The 22021-nt window shown below is 32.7% G+C and overlaps 1 protein-coding gene and 1 long non-coding RNA gene across 2 annotated transcripts in view; one reads left to right on the plus strand and one right to left on the minus strand.

Annotated features, from left to right (window-relative positions):
• LOC139427221 (uncharacterized) overlaps window positions 1-22021 on the plus strand; it is a 423254-nt gene that overhangs the window by 195382 nt on the left and 205851 nt on the right. The window lies entirely within an intron of this gene.
• Window positions 11826-22021, minus strand: part of LOC107449508 (prothymosin alpha-B) — a 42506-nt gene continuing 32310 nt past the window's right edge. Inside the window, exon 4 of the mRNA XM_016065037.3 lies at window positions 11826-12730. Within this exon, the coding sequence (XP_015920523.1) occupies window positions 12573-12730 (158 nt within the window). The 3' untranslated portion in view covers window positions 11826-12572. The remainder of the gene's footprint in view (window positions 12731-22021) is intronic.

Genomic DNA, 22021 nt, shown 5'->3' on the forward strand with positions numbered 1-22021 from the left:
CTTGTTATTGTTTACATTAGACCACCCATTCATATTAGAAGATTGGATTCTGGAGTTTAGCGTTTTCTAGCTCGGCAGTATTTTATTGCATCTTTATAATGTTAAACTATATCGCTTTGCTACCTGGGTTGTTTGATCAAAAATAAAAATTGTTTTTAAAAAAAAGAGGAAGTAAAAGTCACGTGGACAGAAACCATTTAATAATTGGTCAAATTTTTCCCCGGCAAGATAGCAAAATTAATTTATTTAGCCGACGAGTCGCACATTACACAAAGCTACGTTGCTCAAAATAACTTGCTCAAAGTATGAGCGCGCATTCACCAGTTGGAAAACATTTTTAGGGAAACGTGACAATGTAGAAGAAATTGGTTTTGTTAACAGGGATTAAATTTTGAAGCTTGTTTCAAGAAATATAGACGTTCTAATTAGGATCTGAAAACTACTCTTTATTTTCCGGTAAGTGAAAACTTCTTTGTTTATAATCAACTTCATAAGGATCACTGGCTGCCGTCAGTTAGCGGGTGGGTGACCACTTTGATAAGCCTGCGTAGGGACCGAGAGTGAGCGGTATTGGACCTCGTTAAACTCTGAGGTCATCGGGCTAGCAAAGCAGAGGAGCCATCCTCTCTGCAGAGGATCAAAATTGCGATGGCATGTCTTCAAATCATCCTTAGGGATGTTTTCCTAGACCGTCGCCAATAGCCCATTGTGCAGCTCTAGTGCGACGTAAATAAAGTACCTATCTATCTTTTATTGCTTATTTAGGAATAAGATAAGTTAATTCTATATTAAGATTCAGTTATTTTTTTATTTTTATGCATTTCTAGCTTAATATAAATATCTCTGTATTGGTTTGATCTTTGTACAAATTTGCTAGAGAATTTTGAAATGTTTTTTTTTTTTTTTTAATTTCATTTCATTTTTATCTTCTTTGCCACGTGTTTTATTCTGAGAGGGTCAAAATATATTTGAGCACTTGCACTCTAGCTTACTTGACACTAAAAATGTTTCTGCAAAGAATATCTTATTTCGTCAATAATAGTTTAAAAAAAATTTCATGTATCCTGATAAACTAAAGAAAGTATTGATGTTAAGCAAAAATGCTTTATATTTCTTTTGCCAGCTTCATTTTGGAGTGTTCATGATGCTTAATGTTATGTAACAGTCATAAAATTGAATTCATTTCAATTGAATTCCTTTTATTTCTATCAACTTGTGTAATGTTAAGTTTTATTTGTTCAAAGTTCCGTTATTTGCTCCAAGATTGATAAAAAAACTTTTTTTTTTTCTGGGATCATACAAAATCTTGAATTATTTGGGTAAAATGTGTTAGATTTGTTAGCATAGATGCAATACTTTACGCATAATATAAAGTGTGTTCTGTGAATACCACTTTTGACATGCATTTTCATATCATATTTTCATGAAACAAAAAGTATGCATATTGCAATCAGTATTAAGGTAAGGAAAAAACAAATACATAATTGAAGACTGACAAATTACAGTTGAGAAAGGCAGATGTAATAAACATCAAAACAAGTTTAGTTGGATATTGTAACTTGAAGGTGTATTTAATAATAATTTTTTTCAACTCCTGTCTGTTTCTTCTCTCAATCAAATGTGTATTGTATATTTTTTACACTTTCCTGTACTGTTATTTGTCAAATTTCGATAGCGTTAATATTTTTTTTCTTTGTTAAATATTAATTTGTTAAATATTGATTGTTTGTTAAGTTACCTAATGTGTGTTTATTTTTCTCTTCATTTTTGATTAGGTATCCAAAAAGACCTATTAAGAGCAATCCTCGTAAAACACCCTGTATGTAACCTAAATACCATTGTGATCGTCATCATAATTTATGCATTTTATAAATATTGCTTTAATGGTAGTGAAAATTTGAGACTAATTGTATTACTTGATTGAAAACTTCTTTCCCTTCAAAAATATGCTTCTTGAAAGTAACAACAGTCCACATGTTTCAAGAACTCAAAAATATGCACCTATTTTTGAGCACTTAAAACATGTTTTTTTTTCGTCTTCTTTTTTTTTTTTTTTTTTCATTAACTTACTTTGTGTATTTTGAGCATAGCTTAAATATGTTTATTATTTCTATGTAGACATTTTAATTTTACGTGACATAAACCATTATGAAACACTATTAATTTCAAACAATTGGTTTCACTAAACTATTTTAATTATAATGTTGAATGTTAATCGCTTATTGTTTTATGTGTGCGAGTTTTTTTCTATAAATAGTTTTAAATAATGTATTTTTAACTTTTATAGGTTGGCAGAATTTATGCATCAAGTGAACCCTTCTTCCGTGTTTACAATAAACTGTATTTTATCTCAGTCGGAATTAGTTACAAGTTTTCAGTGGGCGTGTTGAACTTTAGTGGCCTTTATACTATCTTAGCCAGTTATTAGTTATTCTTATGTTAAAAAAAATTTTGGATTATCATAGAGTTAGATTTAAAAACATCTATTTTTTGTACAGTTTCTTTTATTGAGTAAATCTTCCACTGCCGCCAATGTGAAATTGTTACACAAAACTTTTTGAATCTTTCCTAAACACTTAATCTGAGAAAATTTGCTTTTTAATATTCTTCGTAGGTCAAAATTTAAATTATATTTTTATTATTAAATTATTCAGGGTTCTTTCTTTAAATTTAAGCTTCTACTAATTGTTTTATATTGCAAAGTTTTAATGTTAATACTCCATAAATTATGTGTATTCTACATAAAATATCTATAAATCTTTGTTATAGTTTTCTTTCATTAATTTGTCTGTTTTTATTCTCTTCATTTTAGGCTCTGGAAATTAGTGTAAATAATTTATATCTGAGACTTAATAATTCTGTTCATCGATAGTTTCAGAGAATTTCACTTAAGTTATTTGCTTAGAATGAAAGCTTAATTTACTATAAAAATTATTTTTTATTATTATCAATACTAATTTAACGTAAGTTTCAAATCTTATACTATTTTCACTTCCTATACCTCATGGAAACATAATGGAGCAACACACTGGCTTCCAGATGTCATACATGTTAGGTGTCTCATAGTCTATATTTATGTTGAGAATTTTGGTAAATTTATTTAACCTAATGAAACTTTTTTGATGATGTGATACTTATGTTTACATATTCGATGTGTATAGAAGTGCGCTTTGAATCTGTGAAAACTCAACAATGAAAATGGTTCCAGAAAAAAATACTATTATCCATTACTTCATTAGAATTCAATCTTAATGGTTCGAAAGGGTGACTTCAACTAAATAGTTAGTGCAAATGATATTTTAAGTTACGAAATCAGACTTAAAAACCTGGGCACACACTATTACACAGAGCACTTTTAACCATGAAGTAAGTTAATCTAAGAACCTATGATTAAAAACAACCTATAAACATATAAACCAAAAAAACAATATTTGAAAAAAAAGGAGGAAATTAATAATTTAGTGATCATTAAATCTGCGCCTGCGTCCCCCCCCCCATAACCTGCCGCTCCCAGCGACAGTGCACCCCTTCCGCGGGCCCTGCATATACGAGAAAGAAAGTGCACAGAAAATACACATGCTAATGCAAATTAGACTCCTGTTAGTCTTTTGCATCTACAGTGAGCGGTCCGTCTGAAAAACTAGACATGTAAAGAAATATGAGAAAAACATCTAGCACAAGTATTCAACAAGATGTAAAAGAAATGGTTCCTCAGGGACAGCTAACACGCAAACAATGCAAACAATTTGCGTGTATGGATGGGAACCTAATGGATGGGTGGTCTAACGTAAACAATAACAAGCGTCCTTGAACCGGAAGCAATTTGGAAAATTTCCGGTGTATCCCTCCGCTTATGTTATGACTACGAGGTGATGTGTGAACAAGCCTAATATTCTATGCAGTTTTGTTATTGTAATTTGGGTTCAAATCTAAACATAATTGTACCATTCATAAGAGCTTTCAGAAATGTATTGATTCTCAGAGGTCGTAAGGCCAAAAAAATTTTTGGAAAGTTAATATCTCATTGTGAATAATTCTTAAGGTTTGCCATGTTTTGTATTTTATCCCTTATTTGGCTACATTTGAATAAAATGTCGCCAAAAATATCTTTAAAAATATCTTTTTAAGTTAGCCTAATTAGAAAATATTCTAATGATTATAATATTAATATGATAATGCTGAAGTTTAAAGGCTGAAAGAAAGAACTCGGTACATGTGAAATACTGCAAAAGATATGATGCAATAATATGATGGCGCGTTTTTTCAATCTGCGGCGTAAAAATATATCGGAAGCAGTAACCCGGAAGTCTTGAAAGAGCAATTTTACCACTAGCGCCACCACCCTTAGCTTTACACGATCACCCATCCATTGGTTAAATATTTTTACATGCAAAAAATTCTTCAATCAGGTTCTTTCTCACATCACCGAATTCACGCACGCAACAGCTTTGTATGCAGTAAGAATGGCCCTTGAACAATAATTTGTCTGCATTTTTTCAACGCACGTAATAAACCGAATTTGGGATGAACTTGGCTGTAACCGTTAAGGGGAAGTTATGATCTAGGTGCCTCACTCCTTGAAACTGGAAAAATTCTAGGTAGCGCATTTTTAGAAATGACCCTAAGCTTTTGTATGCTCTCACGAATGTGCTTCATGACTAGGAATTTCATTTCGATACCCATCATTGGCACAATTTTCGCTACTTGAATCAAAGTAAGCATGAAAGTTGAACATTCATCAAAGTAGATTAAGTCACATCAAAGTTAGAGACAAATACAGGAACTTTTTATATGCCTATTTAATTTCAAGAACACCAATTTCTCATTTTTCTTGGCCCGCAGTGGACTGATCGTAAAGACTCGGTTCCCAGTAAAATATCGAAGTCAAGCATCACTGGCTGCGGTCAGTAAGCGGGTAGGTGACTACATTTATCAGCCTGCTTAGGGACCGAGGGTGAGCGGTATCGGTCCTCATTAACTGTTCTCCGTAAAGTGCTCGACTTCTCACGCAGGTCGTCGGGCTGTCAAATCAAGGGAGCAATCCCCTCTGAAAACTACTCTTTATTTTCCGGTAAGTGAAAACTTCTTTGCTTATAATCAACTTCATAAGCATTACTGGCTGCCGTCAGTTAGCGGGTGGGTGACCACTTTGATAAGCCTGCGTATGGATCGAGAGTGAGCGGTATTGGACCTCGTTAAACTCTAAGGTCATCGGGCTAGCAAAGCAGAGGAGTCATCCTCTCTGCAGAGGATCAAAGTTGCATTGGCATGTCTTCGGATTATCCTCAGACATGTTTCTCAAACCGTCGCTAATAGCCCATTATGCAGCTCCAGTGCGACGTAAATAAAACATCTACCTCTTTTTTTTTAAGTAAAAGATCAGGGTGGATTAAACTGTTTGTATGAGGGTGTAATTAAATATGATTTTATTTCTTGAACTTCATTAAATAATTTTAAAATTAGAATGAATTTTAAAAACCACAGAGGGCGAGAATATTCATTTGATATATCATACTCTCAACAACAGTGTGTAACTTTTTCCCCCTGTGCATTTTGTCTTTTCTCTACCATTTCTTGGTTCCCATTTTTATTTTATTTACTTTTTGATCAAAGTATTTTTATCAAGTCACCACGCTCATAGACCTTTGGGTGGACGTGACTAGCGATCAATCTAACTGATACAAAAATTCCGAGGCAGTAAATTCAGAAAAGCGAGTAAAAACCTGATTGTCGAAATATAAACTTGCCAATCAGATTCTCATTCGGAAAAGCTTGGGTAACCATAAATTCTACCAACGAGGTGGAAAGGGAAGAGGAACCACTTCCCCTTGGAATTTCCCACAAAGCATCATACCATATGCAATATATATTGCATTCTTTTAGTTTGCTGAAGAACAACTAGGCAACAACGGAGCTGAAGAACAACCAGGGGGAGAATTTGGCGGTTAAATGGAACACATTTATAAAAAGCAACGTGTGTCATTCTTAATAGTCCTGCAACGAACTTATCGTAAAGACACGGTTCCCAGTAGAACACCGAAGCCATCACTGGCTGCGGTTAGTAAGCGGGTGGATGATAAGTTTGTTCAACCGGCGTAGGGACCGATGGTGCGCGGTATTGGTCCTCATTAAACTGTTCTACCATAAAGTGCTAGAGTCGGGATACCGTAGCATTGGAGCCATCCTCTCTGCAGAATCTCAAAATTGCGATGGCATGTCTTCGGATCATCCTCAGGGATGTTTCCCAGACCGTCGAGAATAACCCATTGTTCAGTTTTAGTACGTTAATAAAATACCTACCTACCATTCTTAAGAAGAAATTTAATTATTTAAATAATTAACGTGTATTTATGTGTTTAAATGCTTGTTTAATTGCCCAAACAAATTATCTTTTCTAGTATCAAAACCATGCATGCATCACACATGCAACCACCTATATTTTCTACATCAAAGGTAGTCCCGCAGTGAACTGATCGTTAAGACACGGTTCCCAGCAGATCACCGAAGTCAAGCATCACTGGCTACGGTCAGATTGTGGGTGGGTGACCACTTGGATCAGTCTGCGTAGGGACCGAGAGTGTGCGGTATTGGTCCTCGTTAAACTGTGCTACCGTAAAGTGCTCGACTTCGCGCGCAGGTCGTCGGGCTACCGAAGCGGGGATGCCATCCCCTCCGCAGAGGATCAAAATTGTGATGGCATGTCTTCGGATCATCCTCTGGGATGTTTCCCAGACCGTCGCCAATAGCCCATTGTGCAGCTCTAGTGTGACGTAAATTAACAACAAAACAAAACATCAAAGGTAAATTTTGTTTTCCTTATACATGGTTTCATTCCTAATTATTCGTATTTCGAATGTATTTATAATTAATCGGTCAACAATTATGAATGCAGTTATCCTGCGCATTATTAATGATTTAGGGGGAATATTTCTTTTAGTAATTTTAAAATTTCAGTTCATTCTTATGTCAATATTTGTGTGGTGGTTATGTACCTTTCGACTTATAATTAAATAGATGAGCATGATCTAACATCACGAACACATTTTAATAACAACCTGATGAGATGCAAAAACCGAAACAAGATATATTTATGCAAAGTTACAGTTAACATAGCTACATCTCTCCCTTGAAACAATGAGTCTATTCAAAGCTCTCACAGTTCTCCCAGAGCGAGTAACAGCAGTTTTTGGAGATTTATCCATCTTCTGAGTCAAGACTGTTGGATCTAGATCTCTTGTAAGCTACTTTTGTTATCTTCTTCAGAAAGAGAGCTCCCTCTAGATCAGGGATCAAGAAGCAGTACACATGCAAGTTACATTGTAGCACTCAATATTGCTAAAAATAATAAATCTCGGTTAGGGAAAGTTTGTTGAACAACATATGCTCTAAGTTTGGGATATTTTATTTCCAGACAAGAGAAATAATTTTGAGACTGTAAACGCCGACTTCTAGAATCGAAGCCTAAAGAGAACTGCAACGATATGTGATATTTTTCGTGAGTTTCAGGAAGGGCTTATTACTTTGAAAGTGCCCAAAACAAAAGTATGTAATATTACGCCTGATGGTGCACGAAATGTAGTAAGGAAAAAAATTCCTTGGACTCTTTAATCAGAACTATCCCAGGAATAACGTTATTTTTCTACACTTTGTTATGCTCTGTGTAAATCTGCATTGAGTATGAAACCCGCGCTTGATGCAGTAGTAAAGTTTGTTAATACTACTCGATCTCGTGGGCTTACTCAGAGGTAATTCCGAGATTTTCTTCAGTCCATGCAATCTAAATACTCTGGTGTACTGTATTACACGAAAGTAAAGGTGCGTTTTCGAGCGAGTTTGGTAGCTGAAAGACGGCACTTCGCCCTTCTATGAGAAACAGCGTTCAGCAGTGTGCGAAATATTAGAAGATATAGATTGCTTTCAGACTTAGTATTTTTCACAGATCTTCTTTGTCATACCAAATGAACAACTTGAATGTTAAGATGCAAGGGAAAAATCAATTCATAGATGCTATCTGGGCCCATCTCAAAGCTTTTTAACTGATACTTAATCTGTTTGCTGGGCAGCTAGCTAAGAACGACTTGTCTCATTTCTCGAGGCTAAATTCAATACCCTCAGTACATAAGGAAAACATAAAGAATTTTGAAGATGGCTCGAAAAAATTCCATTTTGAGTTTGAACGCAGATTTTAAGATTTCAGTACCATTCAAACAGAATTAGATATTTTTACCGTAGTTGGCATTCTTGTGCATTGCTGCAAAATGTCGGTTGATGTTGTATTCCTTAAAAACTGCTACAGCTTCATTGCAGATAAGACATACTGGTTTATCTTTTAAAAGTGTAAAAAAATATTTCAAAGTCCATTCATCATAGAACGCATGGCACTCTGAATCAACTTCGCGTTTTTTAGTAGCTATTTTGGGGTCAAATTTTTTTACAAATAACTCAAACAAGCACTAGCTATTTTATACATTTAATAATACCACCATTACTCGCTGCTGTTCATTTACGCCGCACTAGAACTGCACAATGGGCTATTGGCGACGGTCTGGGAAACATCCCTGAGGATGATCCGAAGACAAGCCATCACAATTTTGATCCTCTGCAGAGGGGATGGCACCCCCGCTTCGGTAGCCCAACGACCTGCACGCGAAGTCGAGCACTTTACGGTAGAACAGTTTAACGAGGACCAATACCGCACACCCTCGGTCTCTACGCAGACTGATCCAAGTGGTCCCCCACCCGCACACTGACAGCAGCCAGTGATGCCTGACTTCGGTGATCTGCTGTGAACCGTGTCTTAACAATCAGTCCACTGCGGGACCCACCATTACTTACAATAACGTTAGATGCGCGCAACCTTTCCATACGCAATAATGTTAGAACTCGCGCAGACATAAAAACCCGCTCGCTGGAGCTTAAAATGCGCAGTCTGCCACATTAGAACACCTATGGATGGTGTTTTCAGTAAAAATGTAAACAATAACAATTTCGAGCTGTATACCTGCTCTAGTTCGGGTTAGAAAGTTTGCAGCTGCTTACTACATGCATTCTGCGAGGCGATATTTTCAAACGGGTAATTTTGTTTTCAATAAAAGAAATAAATTAGATAATTTCTGAGCTCATATCTGCAGTAATTCATAAGATATTTATGTTATTATGTAATTCTGGTGAGTTTGAAGTGAAAATTTGTTTTAGTTATTATATTGTTAAAAAAGGTGACATAGTTGCTAGATTTTGAATAACTCGCTTTTTTGCCAGTCTTGATTTGGCCTCTTTCTATCTGTTTGTTCGTGTTGTTACTGCACTGTGCACCATCTTACGTTAGCATATTGTTCGAGGAGCAAGATGAGGTTAATAATAAGTATTCAAATACCACCTTTGCAAGAATCTTAAAACACAATGATAACGTTGTGAGCCAAATGGCTTTAAAATACCCCCTAAACAGTAATCCGGAAGTATAAGTGGCATACAGCTAGCAGCGCTCTCTAGTGTCGAAAACACCATCCATATTAAGATTCCGCATGTCAGCTCCTCGAGACGAGAAAGACAAACGCTCGCTAGCGCCAATCTTCGGCTATTCTATAAAAACTTCTGATTTCAGCATTAATTTATGTTTTGTAGAACAAAATGAGTTTTAAACGAAGAAGACAAAAAAAAAACGGATGTATAATGTACATTCGCCACGGATCGGCAAGTTAAAATTTTATCAGCGGGCCGGATAGAATCTTCCGGCTGGCTGTAGTTTGCCCATCCTTGCTTTAGATCATCTTTCAGCGGAGGAATCTGTAGCTAAGTTCATGGAAGCACTGGTTTGCCTTCTTTATCAAAGTATGACCTTGGTGATTCAGCCTTCCTATTAGTTATCAGTTTATCTATACCTTTTCAGCTGGGTGTTTTGGTTTCAAATCATAATCCTTTTTCTGTCTTCTACTCTTTTTCCTTTAACATCTCCTTCTCATTTAACTTTGGTTGAAGTAGTGAAATTGCTCAAGGTAAAATTGATTGTAATCGACGTCCCAGCAACAATTCATTAATGTCGTTCGATAACTGAATTTTAGACAATTTTAGACTAAGCAAGGAATTTTAGACTTTTTGTTGTTAATTTACGTCGCACTAAGAGGATTAGACTTTTTGAATCTTAATTGTCTGTACGGCTGCTTCAACAAAACCGTTGCTTTGAGGATACCTTGGACTTGAGTCATCTTCTTCAAACCGTATATTTCTGCGAAGTCTCTTGAAACTCAGCTGTTTTGGTAACTTCAAATCGTAGTCCATTATCTGACCTTGCAATATCTAGAATTCCATGTTTGGCGAAAATCGATTAGGAATGTTTAATTACTTCTTTGGATGTTATAACCATTCAGTTTTGCCACTTCTGGATAACACGTGTAAAAATCTGTTACTAATAAATACCATTCTGAGTGAAGTTTGATTAAGTCCATAGCTACAATTTCCCATGGTCTGAGGAAAACTAGCTGGTTTCAAAGGTTCAGAACAGCTTTTAGCTTCCTGCATACACGAGGCACATACACAAACTAATCCCTGTCTTTGTTTACTGGCGCCAGGCCAATATATTACAGAATTCGCTAAAGCTCTTCATGGATTTTGCTCAATATTTCTTATAGGCACGATTATTCGGTTTCCTCTCATTAACAAGCCATTCTATAAAATTTCGTATCTTAGAGGCCAATAGGGTAGACATGATGGCACTACCTTGTTTTTCTCCAGCCAACTGTGAGAAGCATATTTGATTAACTCTTGCATGTAGTCTATTTGCCTGTAATGAAATTTTCGGGATTATGTCCGAAAAAAGTGGTTTTAAAAACGAAGTTGGCAAACGAATGCAATTTAATTTCCTCATTTTCAGGGGGCTATCTTCGCATAGCCCATTTAGCTAGGTTTAAAAAATAAGCATTGTTTAGTAATATATTTAATAAATATATCACCTTTCAAAACTTTATTTGAAAGCATCTTTCATATTTTAATAATTTCTTGTATCTTTCCAGTTTTCATATTATAACTACCACTCAACTCATGCTGATTCTTTTGCATCATCATAAAAAATATGTGCATCTTTATTAGTTTCCATTTTTAAATTAAGAGAATCTAAAAATTGGAATTCACTATTTTAATATATAAGATTTAGTTCAATTTTTATCAGTACTCATATAAAAATAATTATTCACTATTTTTAAATTCCATCTTTTCTTTTATTCCAAGTACATGAGATCTCAATTCATACCAAGTTCTAATATATATATTTAATCCTTACATTTAAATAAATGTATTCAGATTCCTGTTCAGATCATCACTTGCTATATTAACTCTATAGTTAATTACTTTTATTGAACTAAAATTAGTGTACATAACATTCGATAGATGGTGGCACTATAGCTATTTGTACTTTGCAAAAGTTGATGCTCGCTAGGAGGGAATGGATTCTATATGATTATGGTACTGATCAATAAGGAGCAAAGCGATAGGTCATCAGCTTGCCCCCAACAATAAAATTAACAAGAAGTAAAATAAATTTTCTTTTGCTATAAAGGAATAACATATTGACGAATTGGAAATGTTTAATTGGTCCCGGTGATCGGTGAAACCTTAAGAGATTTTTTCGGTTCGATTATGAAACCTGAGCTGGCTACAGCAGAGTGCAAGAAACTTTTTTTTCTTATCTAACATGTAAAATTACCAGAATATCAGCGTCATTTATGCAATGCAGCGTGCGTAATTAAATTTCGAATTATAAGTACATAATATNAAAAAAAAAAAAAAAAAAAAAAAAAAAAAAAAAAAAAAAAAAAAAAAAAAGAAATAACGAGTATAATCAAAGAGCTTTTTATTCACAACTCAAGAACAAAATACACATTGGCTTTAAATGATATAGAATACAACACAGCAGGTATATTTTTTTGAAAAAAAGCTAATAATGGAAATTTTTTTAATTCCGTATATACACAATCACAATACTGGAAAGTGAAAAAAAATGGTATGTGCAAGTGATAAAAAAATGACAAAAGAAATATATCCAGATCTATTTTTAAGTTAAATGAAGTAAGTTTTGGGGATATTCCATGGTTGAAAAATCACAAAATATTTAAATGCTTTGAATAACTTTGCGTCATATACATAAATGATGAAATAACAATGCCAGTTTAAAGATAGATACTGCAAAATGTAATGACAAATATAACAAAACCATGCGTATTTCATTCTGCTGCGATGCTCAACACAATCTAAAAAATGACAGGTGAATGAAGACACAAACATGACAGATGAGATGACACGGGAGATGTTAACTGCAAAGAATATTGTGCAATTTTTTTACATCAACAACTAACAGTAACATTTAGATACCAGAACTATCTGTATTTAATAAAAAGGGCTACAATCACTTATACTGGTCAGGGATACAGTACCTAAAGATTTACAATACTAAGTATGTAACAGTAAATTTTCACATTAAAAAAAATGGGTGTGATTTTAAAAATTTAAAGTTTGTCTGATATTAAGAAATGACAATATTATTTGTTCGCTAATCATCCCCCCAAAAGAAATGGTCTAAGAATTTAAGCATCCTCTTCGTCTTCTTCATCTTCATCAGCACCATCATCTTCTCCCTCTCCTTCCCCATCTTCGCCTTCATCATAATCATCAGGAACTACATCATCGTCATCTTCACCATCCTCATCATACTTTTCTTCAGATTCTCCATTTTCTTTATCATCTGTAATAGAATTAAAAAAAACAAAACAATTCTTAATATCTTAGAATACCTAAGAAAACAGACTTATATACTAGCTACAATATTAGAAGTCAATAAAAAAAATTGTATTTATAGAATGTTATATACAAGTAACAGACCATTTTGCAACAATGATATCTATAAGCTGGTCTGTTTTCATTGCATATGATTCATTCTAATTAATAGCGAAAATTTGTAATTATTTTAATATTAATTAGAAGCATTTAAACCGCAAAAAGGAATAATAAAAAAAGCAAGCTTGAGCATGCACATTTAAAAAAAATAAATAAATGCAGGATGAATACAAAAGAACACTAAATTTGAAAAGCTGTATTTTGGCAACCAACTAATACTGTATTATATGAGCATAATTGTATAATTCAACATGAAGTAGACCTCAGAATTGTTATTTACCTGCTAAGGGAAGTCAGTTTCCAAATTAACTGTTATTTCTAGCAGAAATTACGGTGAAAAAGACTGTATTTGAGCAATTTAATTGCTTATTTTGCATTATGAAATTTGTTCTAACACTAAAAACATACTTCCACAATTCAAATTACTTCTGTCCTATGAAAGTTGAATATTAAGTGGCTAGTACATTTTACGTTAAAATAGGAACAAATTATGTTAGTTAGATCCCAGTAAAATCTCCACATTTCTTTTTTCAGTACTATTTTTAAAAGCAATTAATTTGGTGATAAGAATTCCTCATAAATACAGTCTTTAGTTGTTGAGGTATTCTTTTGCAAATACACCAAATATCTTAGACTACTTAGCATAAAAAAAATTCACATACGTTCCTTTGCAATGAGTAATTTTAATTCAACCAGAAATCTTTTTTAAAGAAAAATTTAATTGACAAAACATATAACAAATATTAACTAACTGGCATATAGCATACAATAAAAATTGAATTGATTTGATAGCTCAAATCAAATTAGACCTAGATATAGTATGCTTTCCCGAATATTTAAGTTACCACTACGTTTGGACTAGGGGACATGCGAATTATAATTATTTTACTTTGAAAACTTACACTCTTAACAACCAGGCAATATATTGATAATCCAGCTATTTGCAAATTGAAGCATTTTGGTAAATAATGGCACATTAAAAAGCTTTTTTTTTTTTTTTTAAAATTCCAATTATCTGAGTAATTATACCTCTTTAAACACAGCTTAAGAGTGGCAGTGTGATGTCATTGCCAGACTCAATTGCATGAGATGTCAGTTTCAGATTCAAGTGAATGCAGTTAGATTGCCAGACTCAGTAAGATGTCCAGCAGACATACCTGAAATTCATTTAAAGGATGTTCAAAATTATAAGCCAAATTTTTAAATTTGGTGTATGACCTGAACCCAAGTATATCTGGCATTGCACACATTTACTATCTGCATGTGCTTCCTCAGTCAGTAAGTCTAATACCACAGATGAATATTTTGATTTCATCATTTGGATTTCACCATCAGTAAGCCACGAAGCACTTTATAGCACTGGCAATCTCTGGCAAAAATTCACATAAATAATGTATACTATACAGTATACAAATCCAAGATGACTTAAAAACTAAACAGCAATGACTTTTTTCAAATAATGAAGGGGTAAACAAAACTAAACTTGATGTAACCATACAAATCAAATTAGAGTAGGACTCTCTGTCATAATAGTAAAAAATAATTATCGATGCCCATACAGGTATAGTTGCAAAGAAATTTTTTTTTTCCTTCTAATTAATTTCATATACAGCTTGCTTCAATTTCCAGTTAAAAACTCAGCTTTTTTTAACTAGAGAAAGACTAGCAGTTAGTTACAAAATCTTAATATCTTTTAAAATACAGAAAATTTAATGGGTTTTTAAACAGTTTTGTGTTGGACCAGAAAAATCAGCTCAGAGCATGGCAGTTAACCTTTAAGATACTTTTAAAATGTATTTAGCTGCATTTTGATGCAGTTAACATTTCAGCAGTAGTTTCAAACCTTATATATTGGTCACTATACTATTTAATTACAAAAGGCGTGGATTTGAAAGAAACTTTCTAAGAATGTGTATACAGAAATGCATGCAAAACATATCACTATTTCATAAAAATATAATTTTTATAAATATTGAAACACTCAAGACAAAGCTAAGCTACTTCAAGCAGCTGGACATTCTTTCAATTCTTTTATAGCTGCATCACTCCATCTAATTCACTTTCAAATTAATATTTTACCAACACAGTTTGAAGGAACAAATTTGTCAATATAATAAAGTAGACACAAGAAATTATTTGCGTGCAATAAACGTATACAATAAATGTTAGATAAGGAGTCATACCATTCAAAAGAAAGCTTTTAAATTACAACCATGAATTATTTCATTAAAGGCAAAATTTGAATATTAGGAATCTAAAATCTGATTTCACCAAAACACAGATCAATGCACATAACAAGAAAGTACATTCATTTTAGTGTGGACAACTATCTTCAGGACTGTTAAAAACATATTTTAGTCACATAATTAAATTCATCCATTTACTTGATAAATACATGCTTTCACAGGGTGCACACAGCAAAATTTTACACTAAAGAATAAGCACCTTCTACTTACTTCAAATATATTTTTAAATATTTCCAAAAATCATAATTAGGTTATGCATACTAATAGGATTTTTTCCCATTTTTGAGATTCTTACATACATAAACAGAGTGGAAAAAAAGCTATTCAGAGTATTAACTTGAATAGCCATTTTTCTTAACCAGACAGCTCAATGTGGGCCAGTGTCTTCCTTAGAAAATTTCCTCTTTCATCTATAATTTTTTGCTATCAGCAAGAAAATCAGACTCCCTCTATCGAATCAGCCCATCTCAACTGCGGCCCTTGACGCCTTCTTGCTCCAGGGTGTCTAAAAAGCAATATCTTTTTAATTCTATTGTCACCACTCATTTTGAATCACGTGAGCTATCCAATTCATTCCATTAATTTTTTATATATTTAATAACATCAGATTGTTTATAAATCTTGTACAGTTCTAAGTTAAATCTGCTTCTCTAGTTTTAATTTACGTCATCAAGTTATTCTCTTCAAAATTTCTCCCTCAAATAATTGCAATACAATTTTCTTTCAGTTTAGTCATTGTTCTAGCTTCAGAAGCATATTTCAAGGATCGGCTTGACACGAGCTTTGAAAATTTAGAACTTAAGTTTCTCTAGAAAGAAACCTAAATTTAATAAATCTTAGCCCATAGACATTTTGAGTATTCTTCTTAGCCCATATTTAGAGCCTGTTCTTTATTTCAGGAGACATTCGGCTATCAATAGTAATCATTGATCCCAAGTAAGTAAAACTTCTCTTTTAAATCTATTTCAAAATAGGGGCTTGGAACTCGTTCCTTGAGATAACAGGCATTTTGTTTTCTCTACATTAATGACTAAGCTCATTCGTCTGGCAGCCACCTCAAGGGCAAGAAATGCCTCTTTCAGGGCCGGAATGGAGCGAAAAATTCCATCAATATCACCAGCATATGCATATCCCAGAAACTTAATCCTACTTCTTTCTATCTTTCAATGTGAGTCTCGTTAGTTTAATGAGTCTCGAAGGTTTTTTAAAATCTTGTTTCAAAAAGATAAATTTCTATTAATGCTATCAAAAGCAACCTTGAAATTAATAAAAGGATGTGTTTCAATGTAAAATTCCAGTAACAGCCATTCTTGACAAGATTCTATTAGTTATACTAAGCAGACTAATGCCACGATAGTTGGCACAGGTCATAAGATCTTTCTTGTGAATTGGACACAAAATGCTAATAATCTAATCCGTTGGCATAATCTCTAAGTACCATATGTCACTAATAAGTTCAGATAAATTCCTTAAGGTAGGTTCACAATCTTTTTTAGCAATTCAGCTAAAATAAGATCATATCCCGAAGCCCTTAATCTTGAAGTTTTTAATTGGAGCCTCAATTTCTATGTCATTGCTGGATTCAGATGCAATTATTTCAACATCCTCACAATTTTTATAAGTTCATTAAAATATTTATGCTATCGTTTCAAGAAGTACAAGTCTAATCAACTGCGGTTATATTTTCGATAGAATGCTCTGCATTCATTAATGGATTTCAGATGTTCAACATCCTATAACAATTTCTCATCAAAGACCCTTTTCATTTGCATAAATTTTTCTTCTGAGTCTACGATACTCATCTGCACTATTTCTTGTGTGCCCTTCATTTTATCATTAGCAATAACACATTCAACATCATAACAATCCTTAGCCTGTTTCTTAGTTACTTTATCAATCACTGGTATTGGCAGGGTTATAGATACTGTCTTATATACATTTCCATTTATTTTCCACAGTACCATCACAATTCATTAAATTCAACTGTTCCTGTACTTTTTTGCAATATTCAAGTCTTACCCTTTTAATTTTATTACAGTTATATGCTTTTAACGGTTCTCCCTTGCACTTTTTTTGAGTTACGATAATCTGGATCGGACTTATAGCTATTATCAAGAAGTTAACTGAATCCACGTTAGCCTTAAGCTCTCATGTCCACCAAGTCTGAGTAATGTCTTGCATCAATTAGTACATGATCAATTTGATTAGCATGAGTACCACATGGGGCACTCCAGGTAGCTTTATGAATATTTTTTAAGGAAAGGACGTGCTTCTTATAATTATAGTATACGAAATGGCAAAATCAATCAATTTGCATCGTTTCCCATGCAAGAAAAACAGAAAAAACGACGAGAATTCTCAAATGAGATTTAAAGAATAAAATAATTTTAATACTGTTACAAAAATTTAATTCCAATACTATTATGAAAATTCTATGAAAAATAAACGATTTTTAATAATAAAACAAAACTAAAGGCTTAGATGATGCAGTTTAAAACTTTAGTCAAGGCAATATTTAATAAAATTTTACAAAGAAATGCTAAAATGACACAGCTTAAGCTTTTGAAATTTTGTTACCAGAAATTAAATTGAAGTTCCACGGTTCAAAAGCAACAGAACTTTTAGGCTGATACAAAATTTCGGAAGCGTATTAAATTTATACAAAATGTTGGCATCACCACATTTTAATGTAAAATGACATTACATTTTAATTACCTTCGGTATAAATTATGGAACTGCAGTAAATTGGTTAACCAGAGATCTTCCCAAGAATTTAAAAAAAAAAAAAAAAAAGAGTAGGGGCGCTGACTTGCAGTAAAGGGCACTTAGAGTCTTGAAAGGGCTCTCACTTAAAACACGGTTAAAATTTATCAAATTATGTAATAACTGAATTTGATCCTAATTTTTAAATTACTCTTTATATTATTTTACAAAATAACTATCACTCATTATCAAAATAACAGTGAAGCTTTTGAAAATAATTAAAGGCAAGCTAAAATTAGGAGTTTTTGAGGGATAGCGGTTTATTATTACAAAAAGGGAAAGGAGGGTGCATTTAGAGATCAAATGACAGGCAGGACGGACAAATCTTCTAAAAACGCTCAGGTAGAACACTGGCTTAACTCTAAGTCCAATTTCTGAATATGCTCCCCTCTGCACATATTTCTCAACTAAGACACGGAGACATGGTTAGCAAACAAAGGAATTGTACACAGCACTGCACCAAAAAAGTGCAATTAATTTTTAATGCACACCAACAGTTTTTCTGCAGGAAATATGCAGAACCTTTCTACTCAAGAGGTTTGCAGTAACTAAGAGTTAGACACATAATAAATATACAATTCAAATAATGAATATTAACAATATTTAAAATGTTTACCTCTGAAGTTTCGCTATGACATTTAAAAAAAAATAATAATAAATAAAATTAAAAAAAAAAGACAGAGATTGCAGAGGTTAGAGAGTTGTTAAANAAAAAAAAAAAAAAAAAAAAAAAAAAAAAAAAAAAAAAAAAAAAACTGATTACAAAAAGCACATTAACTCTCAATTTTCTTCTTAAGTGTAAGAATATTACACTTAAGTAAATAAAGGAAAGTTTTTATTAAACATTAATTAGCAGAAATAATCTTGACCTTAAAGTAACAACTTGTTATCAGCATAACTAAATATTTATAGCCATATAAAAAATGCAATTCAAATTTTTGCTTTTGGCTTCTGAAAGTACTTCATTAAAAAAAAAAAATACTGATAACAGGAAAGTAATACATTTCACAAGTCTCAAGGAAGTCTTCCTTCTATTTCTTCAATCTCTATGCAGTACCAACTTCAACATTGCAGCAAGAACTTGTTTTCAGCACTGTAGGAACTTACAATGTGTATGATAATGAAAAATATTCAGACAAACAAATATACATTTCAGACACATAACTATGGAAACAATCCAATCAATTAGAATTTTATTAAGTGAGTTTTGATTAATTTCACACAAAATGATTTTCCACTACAAGAAATCACAAATCAGTGATAATAAAATTAATAAGAAATAACAGAAAATTCATATTTATTGCCTTATCAATAATCTATCTTATAAGAACTAGTAATATATACAATAGTAATAAGTGAAGCAATGTAACAAATTGAAGACAAGCATGGTAGAAAATATTTCCATATCAATAAGTGTACAATGATTTTTTTTAAAAAGCTTGCATAAGAACACCCAATTTCAAAAAATTTGAAATTAAAAATTTTTGATTTTTATGTTAACCCTTCAGTAACCTTTTTGAGAATCAAATAATATGCAGGAAACAATTTATTACAAAATATAATACATACTGGTAATGGTCAACATAATGCATGGTAACGAGTACAGTCAATTTCCATTAAATGTTTCATACCGCCAATTTTTTTAAAAATTTTATGACAATAGCGTTTTTGGCAGTTATTTTCACATAAAACCCGAGTGCTTTGATACGACTTTATGGTGTACCGCGAATTTTGAATAACTTATTTGAGTATTTTCATTTTATTCTGACCCCACTCGATAAGCGAAGACTCCTCCATATATCCACATGGTTTGCTAATCGTTATTTTAGTAGCGACTGTCACAGATTTCTACACGATTATGAAATCTCGAAATTTTAACACGCTATCACAACGTCTGCGAATTCTCATCAGCATATTTTAGTAATCTTTTCTTGACTAACTCGATTTGCAAGGATTCCACAATGAATCCGCGTGGTTTTGTAGATAGTTTTTTCGGTAGTTATTAAAACGGATTTTCATATGGTTTTCAAAACCTCAATATTAATTCGTTCAGCGAACAAAGAATCACGCATTATTGCCATTTCACAAGGATTTATTGATTTTCACGAAGTTTATAAAATCTTGATTTTTTAAATGCTACACTGTTTCGTACAAGAAATTTTGATTCACTCTATTTTATTGTTCACGTGGTTTTGTTGATCACATTTTTGACAGTTTGGAATTTTCTGTTTTTAAATTTCTCTTTTGATAAGACCGCGAATTTTGAATAATCACTTTATAACACGCTCTAATCGGGACAATTTTATCTCAAATATGCGACTTTTTTTCCCGTGTGTGTTCAAAACGCATGAGTGCTGTGAATTCTGAAATAGAGTGCGTGATTCTTTGTTGCAGTTATCTTTCTACGTGAGAAAAAAATGCACTATTTTTTTACAAAACGTTACTGTAATCGCAAAACTTCGGAATTCATTACGGTAACATCCACATTTCTTCTATCCATATTATTGTCGAAATTGGATAAAAAATATACAAAAAATCAGAAGTCAGGTAAAAATTATAAAAACGAAGGAAAAGAAAGGAAATAAGTTAACTAATATAAAATCACTTTACAGCTACACAGGGGTGATTGTGAGCCCAAGTCAAAATTCCGGAAAATTTCTTGAGTTTAAAAAAAAAAAAAAAAGTTTAAATTGAAAAATTAGAAAAAAAAAATTTTCTTCCTTTTTCTCAATATTTCTTAGTTTACTTAAAATATACTTAAAATTTTACACATAACTATACCATTTACACATACCTATGATGACCTGGAGAAGTAATTAAAATTTACAAATATGTCTTTCTTTCTTGAGCTTATGATTATAACAACTATTTACTGATAAAAAATGAATATTAATCATGAATATAAGCTTATGAAGTATCTCTTTGGCTCTCCCTCACAAACAAATAAAATAAACCGTGTTTTTAAGTTCCATCTTTGAAAATTTGATTTCTGGAAACTTCTGTGATCAATGATTTTTTTAAACGTCTGGACCTTTGATCACCGGAAACTTCCGGATCACTGTTAGCGAAAATTCCGGAAATCCGGATTTTTTCCGGAGCACAATCAGCCCTGGCTACATAACAATCTCATATCAAATAATATAAATATATATATATTTTTTAAAGGAGAAAACTAGAAATAAAAACACTAAGTTTTGTTTTATCAAGAATTGAATAATCTCCTTAGAAGGAAAATGTGAGCATCTCAGTCAAAAATTGGCTTCAGCTTTTAAGAAAGAAACTTTTCGGTATCCTCTGATGGAAAATAAGTTGCAAGCTAAGTTTTTGAAAAAGAGGGATAAAGCAAGAGACTCTGTATTGCATGAAGCAATGTTAGGCACTACCTAATAAGGGCACCAAGAGTGGTCACTAAGAAAATACAGCAATTACCATATGCTATTAACAGCAGCCCATTGAATTTTTAATGCAATAGTTTGGCTTATTCTAGCGTGTTTACCAAAGATAAAAGGTCCGATTTAAAAAATTGACTTAATAATCCTCTGCCTCAAGAAGCTATTTTAGTTACATGATTTAACTTGTAGGAGCTGGTAAAAACACCTTTTTGCAAAAGCAAATTTGAATTTAGGTTCAAATAAAAAAGGTTAAAGGAAACATTGTTATGACTTCAAAAAAGCACAGATATTCTGGAATGTACTGGTCCATAAGTTTGGTCTCTTAGAGCAGTGTTTCCCAAACTTATTACTCTTGTGTACCCTTTCTAAATTTTTCGTAACGCTGTGTATCCTAATAAAAAAATTTATGTATTTTTTACCATGAAAAAATTTGCACTAAAGTTAAAAATTACAACTGACTTTAGACAATACTAATTATTAACTGTTAACTCAGCAAAAAATAGCCAACAGAAAAATATTTAATTGTTAATTTTCACGGAGAGCTTTGTTTTTAAATAATTTTTTTTTGAAATGTTCCTTTGTTGTAAGATATTCACATAAGAGCGGGTACCCCCTCTAGACTGTTCTCGTACCCCTGGGGGTACGCGTACCACACTTTGGGAAACACTGCCTTAGAGGAAGATTGTTTGTTTAATTTAAAATTTGAATTTTAACACACAAGTAAACCAATTTGCATTT

The sequence above is a fragment of the Parasteatoda tepidariorum genome, chromosome X2, assembly GCF_043381705.1.
Source record: "Parasteatoda tepidariorum isolate YZ-2023 chromosome X2, CAS_Ptep_4.0, whole genome shotgun sequence".
Taxonomy (NCBI): domain Eukaryota; kingdom Metazoa; phylum Arthropoda; class Arachnida; order Araneae; family Theridiidae; genus Parasteatoda; species Parasteatoda tepidariorum.